The sequence below is a fragment of the Salvelinus fontinalis genome, chromosome 35 (genome assembly GCF_029448725.1).
Source record: "Salvelinus fontinalis isolate EN_2023a chromosome 35, ASM2944872v1, whole genome shotgun sequence".
Classification (NCBI taxonomy): domain Eukaryota; kingdom Metazoa; phylum Chordata; class Actinopteri; order Salmoniformes; family Salmonidae; genus Salvelinus; species Salvelinus fontinalis.
In genome coordinates, this window is record NC_074699.1 from 15,711,419 (window position 1) to 15,729,523 (window position 18,105).

The 18,105-nt window shown below is 44.6% G+C and overlaps 1 protein-coding gene across 2 annotated transcripts; it reads right to left on the reverse strand.

The window, feature by feature from the left end:
* Nucleotides 1-809: 809 nt before the first annotated feature.
* On the reverse strand, nucleotides 810-17,982 carry LOC129834386 (E3 ubiquitin-protein ligase RNF166-like). Of its 2 annotated transcripts, none has more exons than XM_055899315.1 (6): nucleotides 17,424-17,982; nucleotides 8,214-8,370; nucleotides 7,834-7,946; nucleotides 4,814-4,928; nucleotides 4,505-4,612; nucleotides 810-4,160 (listed from the first exon to the last, which is right to left on the reverse strand). In XM_055899315.1, the coding sequence occupies exons 1-6, from the start codon at nucleotides 17,591-17,593 to the stop codon at nucleotides 4,095-4,097; spliced, it is 729 nt and encodes a 242-aa protein (XP_055755290.1). In that variant the 5' UTR covers nucleotides 17,594-17,982; the 3' UTR covers nucleotides 810-4,094. The 2 variants fall into 2 exon arrangements, with proteins under 2 accessions (XP_055755290.1, XP_055755289.1); XM_055899314.1 differs by having other exon boundaries at nucleotides 810-4,260; nucleotides 17,424-17,976.
* Nucleotides 17,983-18,105: the final 123 nt, after the last annotated feature.

An 18,105-nucleotide genomic window follows, 5' to 3' on the forward strand; every position in this document is an offset into this window, starting at 1 on the left:
TGGACCACTACACTTTGAGTAACTACTGTGTAGGACCCTCATGTCGTCTTATAGGCTATCCCAGACTATAGCAACACCTCCACACTTGCTCAAAACACAAACGCCTAAACTTAACAGCTGGACAAGGCCATATCCATTCACCTGGCACCCAGCTTCTGTCCCGTGTAGAAAGGTAGACAATGGCATCATTATTAATAGTGCCAGGGGGGTAATCACAAGCAACAGAGAGAAATGATTGTTGGGTGAAGCGTTTACAGTTGTGACACCAGTCCAGGCCCCACAACAGAGTAAAGGTCTGAGTGCGAGAGCAGTTTTGCTTCAGATGCCACCCCCGGTCTCCAGACACCACACCGGTTTGGAGGCTCTGCATGCTTGCCGCCTGTCTGTCACCTCGGTGCTGCAGTGTTGTCACAAAGGCCCCTGTCGCCTTCCATTTTAGAGCACCTCCAAAGACAGGCATCTCCCTGGCAACCAGTGGTTGTTTACAGGCCTCTTGGGTCCACAGTGAGCTCTGGGGCCCCCATTCTCCAGTTGAAAAAGGCCCCCACTAAAGGAGATTGTAAGGCCTCTATTCACTGCCAGTAATTATGCGTTGTCCCCAATGTCTCACACCACCCTGTGTACTCTACTTGTTACATACCAGCAGAAGACGGGGATCTTCTCCTGGCAGTACTCCTGATTAAAGTCACGTCTCTAATTTCAGTTCAAAGATCACAACACAGTAAATATGTTACCCATTCAATGTGACGGTAGTAGTGGGGGTATCAAATTCAAAAATCTAGCGACAACATATCAGGAAGGAAAAAGAGTGGGATGGGTCAGTGTTTTTATTGGGGGAAAAAATCTGCTACAAATACAATATCTTATTAAACTTCAAACAGTGTTATAACTTGAATATCCACATTGTTATTACTGGTATTATTACTATTTTTCAAGAATGCATAAATCACATTTAACACACACAGGCCCTGACAGTAGCGCCAAAACCCCAGGGTGGGTCTCTAGGGCACAGTGGCCCTGAAGGAAACGATCTGGCTCAAGTGACTGCAGCTCAGTCCCCCTGGGGAGGACAACATCAGCCTGTGTCTATACTGAGTGACATTACATACACTCCCAGGGCAGCCAAGTCCTGGGGTACACAGTCAGAGACACAGGCTCTGTCTTCTCTGATTGCTGTGATACCAGTCTATATGGCAGTCTATTTCCTGTCAGCCTTACCAAGTTCAGAACAGACAGTCTCAGTAAGGCCCTCTTGAGAAAAATGACCCAACAAAGTTCATACAAATAGATTCCTTTTCACTGTCCTTTTTTTGGTGCGTCTTTGTTGCAGATGGTCTATCAGTGTGTGGCCTGCAACATTGTGTTTATTTTACAGAGATTGGGCTGGTTTTGACCACAAGCAGGACATCTGGGATGATGATGCACAGTACAGTGGCATTATGCATGGATGCAACAATACACAGAGTGAGAAGTATACATTTAAGCTATACTCCATACAAAATCTACATTGGGCTACAGCTGTGCACATGAACACTGATCTAAACATACAATACCTTTTATTTATAAAATAGCATCATTATTAGGTAGTAAAAAAGGCTGAGTAAATGATTGAATTGAAGATGCGTGACAATTCCTTGGTACCCCAGAAGAAACTCAGGACTTCTCATGGTGACCACAGTTTTTCTCTAATGGCTACCCCTGTCAAGACTGTGCCACCAACCAGTACATTACATTTAAACACTGAAAATATGTCTATCAAATATAAGGATGTATTATCTCCAAGAACACTTTGACTAAGCCGAGAGCCCATTTTTGTTTGCCACACTATTGGGCATCTGGGATGGTTTTCTCAGTTGATTTTGCAATCTATACCCATCTATAAAATATGAACGACAACAGAAATACGTGTTGTACCATTCCTGTACTCAAACATGTTATGACTGAGATAACCTTCCTTCTGCTCTTACACAAAAACAGCCACAACTTACATTATCATCCATCATGAAATGGACACATTGGAACGAATTAAAGTAAAATAAAGACAATTCCTACCCTTCAAAATATATTTCTGAATTAAAGTGCAATATTTCAATGCATTGCTCTGTGAAAAAGATAAGTTAGACCTAAACATTGCATTCTCTACCGTATGTACAATTCTCCTCAGAAACAAGGTAAATCACAAATGGACAGACCATTATACTTTTACTAGTCAGTCTAGTAACAACTAATCACAATACATAATATCTTCCTCCATTGCTTGCTATATAAGAACAATCTAACCAGTTTCCCACAAGGCATCCTTCATCAGAGTAAACCAAAACATTCTCTTAAATCTCCATAGATCAATGCTAGCTCAAAGGGTACACTACTACTCAAACATGGCTTATAATTGGACATCTACTTTGGGGAAACGTACTTTTATAATTTTATCCCTTTGAAGCAAAGTGCCTTTAGAGAAATTGATCTCATAAAATTGAATATGCAGCTGTTCTGTTTAAATCCAACTTGAATAATTACTGCGTTATCAGAAAGTGGATGTCTTTAACAAACCATTGGAACATAATGATTGAATATACCATACACATTCCAGGCCTGTTAATCTGTTTTTCACAGCTCTGATGACTAATGGGTTTTGGGGAGACCCCACTGAGATTGGAGCAGTGTGGAACCTGAAAGGTAAATGGCCTAGGAATATTGCAGATTCTGTACAGTGTAGCAATGTACACTTTGACATTTGCATTTTACTATCAGACCAACATTGGTGTTCAAGACAATAATTAACATAAAACTGGACTCTTATGGGGCAGCAACCAACTCAACCACAAGGATAGACTTATCCAACAGTACTCACGTCATAATATTGCACTTTTCCTACTGGGCACTAAACCAAACGGGTCATATATTTAGAAAACACATGGACATTCTTCACAATACTGTGAATGGGTATAAACATGATGACTTGGAGTAACACTGACTGAAGAACATGGCTTTGAATGACTATTGCCAGGTCTATTTTGAGACCGGGGCGCCCTCTTGTGTTTGAGAGCGTATTACACATGAGCTCTAAGCTCCTGCTAACAACTGTTTGATGCCAGCAGTACAGTACCAACGGGTACTTAGAAAAAGGTGGTAAAACAACGAACACATCTCCAATAAACACGTTTCTTATTATTAGTACACCATTTGAAACTGGGACATTTTCCAAAAATATATTTTTATCTTGTCTGGTGCTTCATAAAAATATCAGCAGAGTGAAGAATGAATGGAGTACTACAATTCTGTTTCTCAACTGTGAAATAAGAACAATCATGTAGAAAAATGTGACAAGTGCAAGTATTCACACGAACTCTGAATACAAAAGGGGATAGTTTGAGAGTTTGTTTTGATTCGCGTTGCAAATGTTAGTGTGTTGTCGTGATGGGGATGCAAGAATGTCCTCTCTCTGTGTTTAACTGGTCATGTCTAGACTGTCACCCAGCGGTAAGATTATCACACTGAGAATGAGGTCAAGCCATTCAACTGTAGTCCCTCAATCAAAAAGCCATCAAACTATGCACTTGAGAATAAACTTTAACAGAACTAATCTGTGGTACTTTTACAAGAACGTCTGTCATGCGACTCATCCTGGAGTTTGAAAACGTTTCATTTGAACAGTGAAAAATAAAGAGTAAAAGAAAATACCTTGAATTATTACTTTTGGGAACCTTCATACTTTCTGCAGAATAACAACAATGTCCATGCTGCCCTCATTGTTTTGCATTGCAGTGGTTTTGAATTGCAACATTTATTGGAGGCCAAGCTCCCCTCCTCCCCATTATACAGGAAGTGAAGGGGCTGCTGCCGGCTGAGAGTATGATGTAATGGGACGAGTTAAGCAGGTGAGCAGAGTGGATGAAGGGCCAGGCAGAGGATCAGGGACAGGGTTAGGAGATAATCTCTCTGTAGCTCTCCCAGAGTGGGAGTCTAGACCAGGGCCAAGTCCTTCCAAACTCTCCCTGTGAGGGGGCTGGATATGGGGTGGATCCAGAGAAAGAAAGAGAGCTAGTGGGGTGTCAGGATGGAAGTGCGTCCCCAGACAGCAGAATGGGGGACTCTCAGTTCTCTGCCATGGAGAGAGCCAGGGCTGCCTGTAGTGCCGCCTCTTCATCGATACTGTAGTCCTGTAAACACAGAGTCAGACAGTCACTCACTTTAACATTTGATTTGACAGGACAGGGCCATGGCTGCCTGCAGTGATGACTCCTCGTCAATGCTGTAGTCCTGCAAACACAAAGTCACACAGTCAACCACTGAGCAAATAATGCCTGACACCAAATAAATAAAGCAGACTGCTTTGAGATATGCAGTGCATTCATGTTCGAGTAATAGGATATCACAGTGACAGTACTAGGATATCCCAGTGACAGTACTAGGATATTACAGTTACATTATTGACAACAGGACTAGAGCAGTTCTATCTAAAGAACAGACGACACAGAGCCCAGACCCCAGCCCTTATCCTCACCACAAACGTGTCGTAGGAGAACTTGTGCCGGTGGAGCAGGTGCTGGAGGAAGTTGGAGCTCTTGTAGCTGGGGTCCCCCCAGGGCATGGCTGAACATACAGGACACACCTGGCGGCACACCAACCAATCAACAACCCTGTCATTACCTCACCAGTACACCAAACCAGAATGCAGTAGAATCTCTTGCAGTGACGTCAAGTAACACTTCATATCAGCACATAAATGCTTGAGGAAATTCAGACTACGACAGTGTCCATAGCTCAGACTACGACAGTGTCCATAGTTCAGGGTATAACATAGCAGACTGACCACTTTGTTGGGATCGTTGCGGTGGTTCTCCATACAGTGTTTGACCAGCTCCTGTTGGTCCAGATTGCGGGCTCCACAGAACGGGCATGAAAAAGTGGAACGGTTTGGAACATTGCTGCAGGCAGGGAGAAAACACACATTTAGTAGGAGCCATAATGGATACAACATAGGTATGCACACACACACACTTTGCCAGACACACACTGATGGTGTGTTTTTGTCTGTGTGAATATAACCCCAAAGTCTGAGGCCCAGTTTCCAGACACTAGCAGGATGCCAATCATGTCCAGCAGCACACCTGGAAGGGCAGCTGGTCTGTGTGGACATGAGGGTCAGAAAGCAATGTGCTGCAGTGACATTTACGCTAGCCGAGCCACACACACGTAGAATAGGGTCCTTAATGTGTTCATTAACTCACTGCTCCATCAGCACTACACCAAGACAACAGGGCCTATTCACACACTACCCTCCACAGCTGACCAGGGGCAGCCCATTAGTCCCATCAGACTTAAGGTTGACAGGTCTCTCAGGTAGGACACAGTCTACTAGCTAATGGGAAATGTCCATTTGACAGACGTCTATTTGAATAGCCGATAAGGGTGCACACTATACTGTAGACTTAATAGAACAGCAATGTCCCCAGAAAAACTCCACAAAATATACCAACCAACCATAATTGCAGCCTTGGGCTAAAGAAAAGTGACAATTTAGTCAGAATAATGACTTTGTGACAAGTAAACAACACCAGCAGATGGTCCACTGTGTTCTCTGGGCCTTCGACTAGATGAGACTCTACCTTTGTGGTGCTGGCAACATCGCCCAATTAAATTGTGTTTTGGAATGTGGTAAAAACAACAACCGAGAAAAGACACAGATAAGCTGTTCTGTGTTCACCTGTGAGTTCCAGATGGTCACTATGGACGTCACAGAATGTGATCACAGTACTCCTCCTCAGACTAGTAGCTCAGTGCTTCTAGCACATGTTGGGAGTGGGACCTCCTCTGGCTGAGTTGTTCACAGAATCTCCAGACAGAAAGACCCTATCCCAGGTATTCCCAAACTGGGGTATGTAAAAATGTGATTCACATTATTTTTTTTATATATACAGTGGGGCAAAAAAGTATTTAGTCAGCCACCAATTGTGCAAGTTCTCCCACTTAAAAAGATGAGGCCTGTAATTTTCATCATAGGTACACTTCAACTATGACAGACAAATGAGAAGAACAAAAATCCAGAAAATCACATTGTAGAATTTTTAATGAATTTATTTGCATATTATGGTGGAAAATAACTATTTGGTCACCTACAAACAAGCAAGATTTCTGGCTCTCAGACCTGTAACTTCTTTAAGAGGCTCCTCTGTCCTCCACTCGTTACCTGTATTAATGGCACCTGTTTGAACTTGTTATCAGTATAAAAGACACCTGTCCACAACCTCAAACAGTCACACTCCAAACTCCACTATGGCCAAGACCAAAGAGCTGTCAAAGGACACCAGAAACAAAATTGTAGACCTGCACCAGGCTGGGAAGACTGAATCTGCAATAGGTAAGCAGCTTGGTTTGAAGAAATCAACTGTGGGAGCAATTATTAGGAAATGGAAGACATACAAGACCACTGATAATCTCTCTCGATCTGTGGCTCCACGCAAGATCTCACCCCGTGGGGTCAAAATGATCACAAGAGCGGTGAGCAAAAATCCCAGAACCACACGGGGGGACCTAGTGAATGACCTGCAGAGAGCTGGGACCAAAGTAACAAAGCCTACCATCAGTAACACACTACGCCGCCAGGGACTCAAATCCTGCAGTGCCAGATGTGTCCCCCTGCTTAAGCCAGTACATGTCCAGGCCCGTCTGAAGTTTGCTAGAGAGCATTTGGATGATCCAGAAGAAGATTGGGAGAATGTCATATGGTCAGATGAAACCAAAATAGAACATTTTGGTAAAAACTCAACTCGTCGTGTTTGGAGGACAAAGAATGCTGAGTTGCATCCAAAAACACCATACCTACTGTGAAGCATGGGGGTGGAAACATCATGCTTTGGGGCTGTTTTTCTGCAAAGGGACCAGGACGACTGATCTGTGTAAAGGAAAGAAGGAATGGGGCCATGTATCGTGAGATTTTGAGTGAAAACCTCCTTCCATCAGGAAGGGCATTGAAGATGAAACGTGGCTGGGTCTTTCAGCATGACAATGATCCCAAACACACCGCCTGGGGAACGAAGGAGTGGCTATGTAAGAAGCATTTCAAGGTCCTGGAGTGGCCTAGCCAGTCTCCAGATCTCAACCCCATAGAAAGTCTTTGGAGGGAGTTGAAAGTCCGGGTTGCCCAGCAACAGCCCCAAAACATCACTGCTCTAGAGGAGATCTGCATGGAGGAATGGGCCAAAATACCAGCAACAGTGTGAAAACCTTTTGAAGACTTACAGAAAACGTTTGACCTCTCATTGCCAACAAAGGGTATATAAAAGTATTGAGAAACTTTTGTTATTGACCAAATACTTATTTTCCACCATAATATGCAAATAAATTAATTAAAAATTCTACAATGTGATTTTCTGGATTTTTTTCTCATTTTGTCTGTCATATTTGAAGTTACCTATGATGAAAATTACAGGCCTCATCTTTTTAAGTGGGAGAACTTGCACAATTGGTGGCTGACTAAATACTTTTTTGCCCCACTGTACATATGAATTTTTTTCTCTTCACATTTTTAAATTGTCCATTAATAAGCCACGGGACTTTTTTGGAGTGAGAATTAAGACGGCTTTCGAGTAGTAAGACATGTATAAAAGCAAGATATCATTAATAAGAAGGGGCTAGAAGCATCTTATATGGTGAGCTACCGAGTGGCTAGGACAGGCAAGTCCCATACTATTGTGAAGGACTTAATTATTCCCGCTGCCGCGGATATGGCTGGGACAATGTTGGGGGGGAAAAGGCCAAAAAAAACACTGTTTAACGACGCATCAGTGACATGGCAGGAGATGTTTTGAAACAATTAGACAGAGAGATTACCTGGGAATGGGCTGTGAAGTGGGGACCACAGGCACAAACTTTGGGCAGTTGGCCATCTGTTCCTGGACCTTTGCGCAAGAGGAGATGTGTGACCTCATTTTGACCAGAGACACCTGGAGCCCGCCAGTGGAAAGAGGAGGAGAGAGAGGGAGGGGTGGGGGGGACATAAAAAGAGAGCGAGGTAGAGGAACAGAGGTAGAGGTATAGGAGAGATCGAGACAGAGGAACAGGAGAGAGAGAGAGTAAGACATGCTATTAAGTGAATAAATGGGCAGGGAGATGTTTTGAGTGTGTTTGTGAGTGGTAGTGTGTATCATCAAGTGTGCATCTGTACAGTATGTGTGTTGGACAGAGTGGCAGGCCATAGTAGTGTAGTTCACCTTCTTGCTGCAGCCCCGACAGGGGGCCTTGTAGTTGGACAGCTGTTTCTCCACACTGGAGGACTTGTCCACCTTCTTTGGGTCAAAAGGCATGCGGCACAGAGGGCAGAGGGGAGAGGTGACCTGGAGACAAGGCTGCAGACACTCCCCACAGAACCTGCACACACACACACACACACAGAGACCGAGAGGCAGTCAGTCGTTGAATGATACGTAAAGTCTAAACACAAAGTGAATCAGAGCGATTATTCGGCGTGAGTGTCCCAGAAAAATGTGTCATCTCAATGATATGTGTTTGTGTGCTTTAATAACATTCTATGAACCTCTTCTCAAGGTTTGCCCGCACAGTGACCTCCAGTCAGTCAGTCTCATTCAGTGCCATTAGAGAAGTGGTGTATCTATTTGCTGGGGCAGCATCACTCAGTCAGACAGACCCAGCATTCAACCCATCATCATCTCCTCTGGCGGCTCTGAGCAACGTGGGCACCGCTGGGTGCTGGGCCATGGTGGGGCTGAGAAATGCCCCTGTGGTGGCATGCAAACAGGCTGAGTGATGGGCAGTCACCTCCCATGACGACATGAGTCAGCAGTCAGCACTGCCAGGGGGACCTAACACAGGGAGGGAGGGGGGGGGGGCTAGCATAGTGCAGGGAGGGTGACGTCAGCAAACAGAGGGCCCAGAGAGCTGGTCTTGGTCTGGCTGCGAAACCTCCCCTGACAAACGAGCCAGGAGTTTATACTGCCAGAGTACTGAATCATTGCGGATTTTTCCAGGGCTGCTGGATGCTTTATGGCCCTGTCAGCCTGAAGACGAGCGGGTAGGGTAGGGAGGGGTCAGATATGTAAGGAGCCATGTTGCACTTCAGAATTCAGATCTCGCTGCATAGCCACAACCAGTCTTGGTTCTAACTTTGCGGGTCTACCACTGTTCTTCTCTTTCAGCTGGTGACCAGAACTCACCGCTTGTGGATGAAGCCGTGCAGTCTGCCCTCAGGCAGGCTATTCAAGTGGCTAATAAACTCAACACAGCGGAGCGCTAAATAGCGTCAGGGGATGTCTATTAAAGTAATGGCACTGTGTTTCAGCACCTTAGTTATCACATTAGCATGGGCTTAGTTTTAATAGCTAAACATCTCTCACTTCACTCCATCCATTCTCAACCAGCTACATGACCCATGTGACCTTCTCTGGAGTCACTTCCTTCTTCCCAGTCACATAGGAAACCCCAAAACACTGGCAATCTTTTAGTAAAAATGTAATCTAGTCAAAACATGTTCAAAATATCCACAAACTCAATTGGTTTCCATCCGCCAAACAACACTGTTGAGCTGAGAAGTGGATGCCTGCATTAAGATTCAAATCTGCTAATAAATTAGGCCTCGTGAGTAGGCCTAGACCTATTCTCAACAGTCCACAATACTTGGAAAGACATTTCTTTGAGAATTTATACATGAGTGTGGAGGCTGGTAATAATATTCTCTGGGGCTATCATTGCCTCGTATTCAAAAGGTATACTCAGCTAGCCTAGGCTACAGAATTGCAGCACATCTCAATATCAGAGCAGTACAAGTCATTTGCCGTCCTTTTCTACTACCTTAATAAACCAATAGCATCATGAAAGACGTTGGCCAAATGATTGCTACAATGCTGACACGAGGATCCAACAACATAACATGTTTGTGTGTGTGAGGCTCAGCTAGCATAAATGTCACTGGCGCACATTGCGTTCTGACCCTCATGTCGGAGTCAGTTGCTCCGTGAGGTGTTGTTCGAAGTGCGGGCCTGTGTCTATCTTGCAAAGTGTGGTGTCTATTAGGTTAGATCAAAATAACGTTTGCAGTCTGTCCTCATACCTATTCACGTTCCCAGACACTCCAGAAAACGATCCCAAAAACCTATTTATAGATCAATAAAACAGATAGGTGGGAGGAAGGGACTCAAACTTTTTGGCAGCTCCAAAACAGATCGTTTGGGGACCCGTTTGATCAGCTGAGATGTAGTGAAGCTCTCTGTCTGGACCGTGATGGACTGTCTAGGGTTGATACTGTCTCAGAGACTAGAGATACCAACTTGAGAGGAGCAGCATTGAAGAAAGCACACATATTCAAACAGCACTGATGAATACTAAAAGCCAACAGTGCTAAAACACCATTTTGGCCAGACACAGACAGACAGACAGAAGAGAGAGTACAGGACAGACAGAGCTACGACAGTGTCGAACTACAACAGTCTGCAGAACATGCAGCGAGCAACACGAGCCCCTTAAAAAATGCTCATCTCCCTGTCCTGCAGAGTACAACTCCTCCACATAAGTCTGTGGGGAAATGCATCTCAATATCAATGAAATACAAATCTGTCCCAAGTACCCCAGTGGCAGCAGAGGTCTTTCAAAGTAAGCATCCTGAACGGCTGTAAGCCAACTTATCTTCTAACCTCGTCTGTCATCACTTAAAGATGCCCGGGTTTAGTAGACTCCTATTAGACACTTAAATCACCGCCACTGTATTTAACATTCAGACAGCTGAACGCCACCACCTGCAGGCTCACACACACACGCGCGTCTTGTGTCTAACTGAGAAGGGGCTAAAGAAAGAGTTGTGGTCAAGTGTGTGGTGACATGGGAGTGACAAACACTCAAGGGTGAAAATGGCGTTGTTGAAATACTGTTCTGTACTGCCTAGTTGTACACATTTTGGCCATGCCCAATATGCTTCCTGAGTATTTACATGAAATTCTCATCCATAGATAAGCAGTTGCCTACTATTTAGAATATTACACAGGAATGTGATTATTAGGCTACCTAAGGAAGGAGTTAAAGGAGCGGGCGAGGAACAGCCTATTCCCCCAGGAGTAAAAGAGAGTCAACAAAGAGGCCTAGCTATGTGTAAAAATAGTGCCATCTCCCCATTATAGAGAGAGACAATGGCCTCGCCTGCCGTCACCACGCAGCACACACCTGGCCCAAGGATACCGGGACGACTTGCTGATGCATATGGTATATATGATGATGTATGGTGCTACAAGGAGAGAAGCTCCATAACTATGTATATTTGATCTACCCTCTCCAACTCCCTCCCTGAAGGAATGAGGCGAGCTGACAATATTTCCTGTGCAGAGAAGGGAGAGTAAGCTTTCGGAGAGATATTTGCTGCCACTTCAGGAGCTGCAGAGGTAGGCTAATGAGAGCAAATGAAGCCAGGTGCTACTAGAACACAGAAGCCTCAGGGTTGGCTCCACACCATCTACACCACAGCTCAGTTCAATCTACTGCTCAGAAATACAGTAAAGTAGACACTGCAGATCATAGAGGAGAAGTAGGAACTCATTGGTGTTTCTCCCCCTGAACAGACACAGGCTTCAACCTTAAAACAATCCGATTTAACAGAGCAGAGAGGGTATGAGTTTGCGAGGGCCTTTCACACATTCAGCAAGTTTGACATGCCGGAACATCTTTACATGTGACTTTCAGAAGCTTCGTTCTCAGCTGAAATAAGGCTCTTCTCACACGCCGTCAGATGGGCTTGTCACTGTAACGTCACAGGACAGAATTAAAGGCTTGACATCACAGAAAACCAGCAGCAGAAATGAGGGGAACCGTAGAGCTAGCCTGTATAATCTCCTGCAGAATCAGAGGAGACTACTGCCCATCCCAGTCAACCCCTTGCTTATACATCCCCTGCCTGCCCATTGAAACACATGGCTTACGTGACACTCCACTGTTAGAGGGGGTGGGGGCGAGGACAATTCGTTTTGACATGACACACCTCAAGGTTCTCTCAGCTGGACATCCTCTGAATGCACAGTAACACCAAAGTCACTGTATCTCAACGCAGAGGGAAAAGCTTCAACGTGCAAGAGAATCGCTCCCATGCATCTCACAGTATAGCCTAGAAGGCTGTAGTGCAATGTACATCATTGTGAGTACTAGGAATGAAAATCCAGCAGTAGGCTAGGTTGTGAAACAAACACATTTTTCAGTGTCACGTGTGCTCCCTCACTGGCCTCTAGGTCACCAGGCTGCTCATTATGGCGCACACCTTTCACCATCGTTACGCGCACCTGCGCGTCATCAGACTCACCTGGACGCCTCAGCGCACATCGTTACAGAATAACGCCTCACCTAAGGGAAGCATAAGGGATTTTATATATAGTTTTTGTGTCCGGTGGAATGAAGTCGGGTTCGGTAGCCGCTACAGGCTTTCATGCCTCCGCCGGTTCGTCAGGCTACCCTGCCTCCGCCGGTTCGTCAGGCTCCCATGCTATAGCCGGTTCGTCAGGCTTTCATGCCTTCGCTGGATCGCCAGGCTGCCCTGCTTCCACTGGCCCGTCAGGCTCATGCCTCAGCCGGATTGCCACGGCTCCCCTGCCTCAGCCGGTATGTCAGATCCCCGCGCATCAGCAGGGGTGACCTGTCTGCTCCTGATCCCCGGGATCGTCCCTTTTGGTTGGCGTCCTGCGGCTGAAGCCACGCGTCGGGGAGGGGGTACGGTCACGTGTGCTCCCTCTCCGGCCTCTAGGTCACCAGGCTGCTCGTTATGAGGCACACCTGTCACCATCGTTACGCGCACCTGCGTGTCGTCAGACTCACCTGGACTCCATCACTTCCCTGATTACCTTCCCTATATATATATGTGTCATGTCTGTGTATTGTTTGTGTTTCATTGCTTTGTATTATGTTCTGTTTATTTATTAAAACACTCACTCCCTGAACATGCTTCCTGACACTCAGCACACATCGTTACAGAGAGGAAGCCAAGAACAGTCTCAGTAATGGCTTAAAAATATCCACCTGCTCTTTGTAGAAGAACCAAAGGACATTTAAGGACTGTTTCTGCAAATTACTGTCTGCATGAGAGGCAAAACAAACCCTTCAATTCTGACACTGTACTGAGACAACTAAATGAAAGACACTTAAGTCAGCCTTTCAGGCTACCGCCCACCCACACAGGAAGGTTCAGCTAAAGGTATCCTGATGCAACATCAGACCACACAAAGTGCATGATCAGTTTTCTGCCAGGTTGCAATGCCAATCGTGCTTGGCAACAGTCTTTAGTAGTCTACTGTTTTTGTTGTTGTAGCTACAATAGTTAAACAGTATATTGCCCTTTCCCACAGACCCATTTAGCAGAGTGGGGAGCTGATTAGAAAGCCATATTGGCCAGAGGAAACAGACTTAAAATCCAACAGTGGGATCCATGCCAACGCCACAGGAGGCAAAGCAGGTGCACGAGTCCGTGTGTATGTGATTGTGTGCGAGTGAGACGGCATGCTTAAGCAATGTGTGCACACAGTAGTGTAGAAGGTAGATAGTGGTCTCCTCCGTGGCCTAAGAGGCTCTCATGTGAGACTTTTGTTCAATCTCCCCAGCAGCAGCTCGGCTAGAGCAGGGGAGAGAGAAAGAATGGAACGAGAGACAGCAAAAAATGTATGCCGGCACACTGCATAGCTGAGTGAGAACACGAGAATGCAGGACAACCTTGAAGGAATAAAAGCTCCTGTTTTGCTCCTTTCCTCCCTCCCTCTCTCAATGGGCAAACTTCATCAAATCACCCTAGACAAGGAGGGAGGTGGGGGATGGGTAGGAGTCAGGCTGCCTTGGGTTCAGCCCACTAACAACACCACGTGAGGAAGAGAGGGATGGAGGGAGAGAGATACAAAAAAAGAGAGAGTAGACGAGGGATGAAGCTTAGGTAAAGGCTTTGAGCAGGTGTTACTGGACGGTTATGCTGATGCACACTGTTTGAGATGCACCCATTTCTCCATTGACGCTTTTGTCTATGTTCAAGAGAAGATTGGGGTAAGGGGTTGAAACAGCCAGATGGAGACTTTACCACTGAGTGGGATACGGATTAGGTCTGGCCTGAGGTTTCAACAGATTGGGGTTTGCGATGAAGACTAAAGTGCATGCTCTGGAGAGTTTGAGTGAGATAATGTTGGGATTGTGGAGCGGTCCTTTTGGGTGAGGGATTTGGAATTTACAAACAGATATACGGTTCCTATCTCAAATCAAATTTTATTAGTCACATGCGCCAAATAGAACAGGTGTAGGTAGACCTTACAGTGAAATGCTTACTTACGAGCCCCTAACCAACAATGTAGTTAAAAAAAAAATACGGATAAGAATAAGAAATAAAAATAACAAGTAATTAAAGAGCAACAGTAAAATAACAATAGCGAGACTATATACAGGGGGGTACCGGTACAGAGTCAATGTGCGGGGGCACCGGTTAGTTGAGGTAATATGTCCATGTAGGTAGAGTTATTAAAAAGTGACTATGTATAGATGACAACAACAGAGTAGCAGCAATGTAAAAGAGGGGGAGAGGGGGGTGGGGAGCGATGCAAATAGTCTGGGTAGCCATTTGATTAGATGATTTGATCTTAATCATAATATTGTCTATAATGCTGAATAGACCGGAGTCTCTCAGTTTTGTCCAGGGCAAGGTAATACAGACACTTGGAAAAAGTAATCTCATACCAAGATCAATGGCTAAAAATGAGTTGTCCACGTGGATACATACCTGTGAGTCACTGGAGGCTTCAGAGAGGAGGACGGCTCATAATAATGGCTGGAATTGAGTCAATGGAACGGTATCAAACACCTGGTTTCATGTGGTTGATTCCATTCCATTGACTCGATTCCAGCCATTATTATGCCGTGAGTAGGCCTTTAGCATCACCATGACAATGAGCAGCACCAGGACATGTGCGTGCAAGTGTACTTTTCTACTCAGCTCTGTGTGTGTGGTAGTGCAATCATGACAACAGTGTGTAATTCCATCATCCCCAGCTCTTTTTTCTCCCGCTGGATTACATCCATGTACATTTCATGCTTCAAGTGTTATTGTCAGAATAATAGCACAGACAGGACCTTTAGTTCTGGGTTCAACCAGAACCACTGACCTCAATAATGAGGTTTAATAGAAAATACATTAATTCTCCCTGTGGTTATTTCTATATTTAGACTGACTGTATGCATATGTCCCCAAATGAGCGTTATATGCCCCTCACTGGCATTATGCTGTATGAATAGAGAGCAGAGAAAAAATGTTGTACTTAAGAGAGATATTGGTCATATCTGAGTCAACGACATGACCACTCCTAGTTGAATTAACGTTAAACACAAAATAAAAATGTACAGTATTAGCCCATGTTACACAATGTCATGTTTTCTACACACTTTCATGGGTGTTGATATCTGCTTGGACACTAACTCCTGATGAGGAAGAAGATGGCTTGCATAAGTGTTAACCTCAGCGATGGTGTGTGTGATGTGAGATGTTGACATCCACAGAGCCAATCTCACACAGATCGGACTAGCCTACATGCATGTCAGATAGAAGTGAGCCACAGAAAAGCTGTATGTCACTGGAGGGAGCAGGCAAATGAAAGCGAGAAGAGCTGCTCTGAGTACCTCACCCAAATGTCATCAGCAAACTCAGTACTGCTGGTGGGACAGGCTAACAGACAGCCACACAGCAAACAACATCTTGAGCAAACTATTCAATCCACCCATCAGACCCACATTACACCACTTCATACAAGACAGACAGACAAAAAAGATGAGGCTCTGAGGTCTGTCTGACTCACGTCTTTAAATGAGCAGCCATATTAGCGCTCCCATTGTCAGAAAAATAAAATCCTAAAAAAAGGTCAGGAGGAACGGTTTGTTTGGCGAGTGACAATGTAGTCAGCTTCAAGGCAACCCTACACATTCATTCCTGTAGACACACAGAAGGTGTCAAAAAGGAAGAATAGGAGGGAGCTGTTTTCAAAACGCCAGTAATCTTTAGTGTTGACAGCAGAAGAATGGACATCAAGTTGCCCTCAAAAATAACATTTTAGAGTAGACTACATCTAGACCTTTTCTGTGTAACTGCTAGTAATGAAATTCACAGGAGGCAAAATAAATAAAACACAGGTGGTGTTACTTCGGCTACAGCCCTACACAGATGTTCATTAATGTTCAGATTAGGGGAACTAGACATAATTGGTCAATAACTAGTACAGATGTGGCTCCTCCAAGTAGCTTTTTTTAAACTCATTCAAATGGTTTATAAAATGGAGCATTCAGACCCCTTGGTTTTTAACCTTGCGGTGTGTGTTCTTACCAAAACAAGTGTGGCATAACGATTGTAAAAATGTGTCTAATTGAGGAAAATTAATGCCATGTTCTCAACCCAACTTTTACAACCACTATTCAGCGAGCTTCCTTTCACAGCTGCAGTCTTTTCATGTACTTGTGAAATGTGAATTGATCACAGTGAGAGAATGGTGCAGGCAGAAGCTCTGCTCAGTGTACCAGCTCTGCTCAATGTACCAGAGGCAGCACCTCACAGATCAAAGGCAACTCTCATGTGCCACACTGAGGTTACATTACCCACGTTCCCGAGGCCTAGTCAAGGACATTGTGGCAAGCTTATTGCGAAATGCAGTGGTGGGAAAACAAACATGAAAAAAAAACATGAATAATTCGGCTTCTTCTCTGACTGAGTGCTAAAACGCTACAGAAACATGATAGATCAAACAATGCGATGAGCATCATGAGAATCCAAAACATTCCATTCAACATTTTAGTATTGTTGTTTCCACATATCCTAGTGCTGGCTTAAAGTATACAAAACGGTCTTCCTCTTTTCGACAACACGTCTCATTTTAGCCTAGGCAGCCGGTCGTGGGCACCATCTAGTGCCTCCTATCGGCTGCCTCGACTAATCTAATTTGTGTTGAGTTAGCCACGCATTTCCTCTGTCTGTAGCTATTATGTCTTTATTATGAAAAAGCTGTTGTCCAACATTTCTCATCAAATCAGCTATAATAGCTTAGTTAGTATTTTACGTCGATATTGCGTTTCGAGAGGCACTGAACTACCACCTAGCCCGCTTTGTTCTACTGTCTGAGCTCCCTTGCATTCCCTTTGACAAGTTGGCATCCATGGAAAAACAAAAACAATATCCCTATCCCAGTATCAGTGCAGTTTTTTCTATCATAGATGTGCCATTTTTGCTGTGAATCATAAGCATTTTATAACAAAACCGTTACTTTAGGTGACAAGCAAAAATAAGATTGACAGCTCAGTATCTGCAGACTGATACGTGACAACAACTAATACAAATATGAGAGACTATATGCTATATACAATAGCACGTTGCTGTTGTTTAAGTGAGAGACTTGTCTGAGAAGCAAGAGATCACAAATCCGCCAACTTACGTGTGGGCACATCTTCCAATGGTGACAGGTTTATGATACACCTCCAGGCAAATTGGGCAGGAGAACTGGCTCTCGAGGCTCTCGCCAGTGGCAGCCGCGGCTGCCCCGTTTTGTTGATGCTGCCTGAGCTGATGAGTAGCCGACACAAAACTGCGAAACATCGCCATCATGAACGAGGATCTTGCTCGCACTTCGTTCTCGACTATGGCTGCAACTACCTGGGTGTATTCACATCGAGTATTTACATCGATTGTGCACGATGGATATCCTTCGTGTGAATAAAGCTACCCAACCTATGAACTGTTTGTGTAAAATAATTTAGCTAACAGACACTACACCAGTCCGCTATACAAGCGCTCGAGAGGACACGCCGAAGCACTAAAGAAGTAAACATTACAAGACAGTGCTGGTTGACGAGAGGACCTGAGCCGGGCGCTGGGCAGATTATTCGATCTTCAAATCATTTTGATTTACATAAACTGACCAAAATATATCCAGATTATTAAAAGATCAGGGAATTTGCACAACTGCTAGTTCAGGGCGACTCTCACGAACAAGCCGTACAGCTACAACAAAAAGATTACGTTTCTGGGCATTGAAGTCTCGTTCGCGATATCACCAATTCAGTTTACAGCTGCTTCAAACTACAGTCCCAGAATACATTGTTTCATTGTGTTGTAAA

Excerpts from the sequence above, each read along its gene's own strand:
- LOC129834386 (XM_055899314.1), bottom strand. The coding sequence starts at position 17,593 with ATGATGGCGATGTTTCGCAGTTTTGTGTCGGCTACTCATCAGCTCAGG. Across the intron at positions 7,947-8,213 it reads GTCGGGGCTGCAGCAAGAAG|GTGTCTCTGGTCAAAATGAG; the intron begins GTGAACTACACT and ends GGCGGGCTCCAG. Across the intron at positions 4,261-4,504 it reads TCTCCTACGACACGTTTGTG|GACTACAGCATTGACGAGGA; the intron begins GTGAGGATAAGG and ends TTGTGTTTGCAG.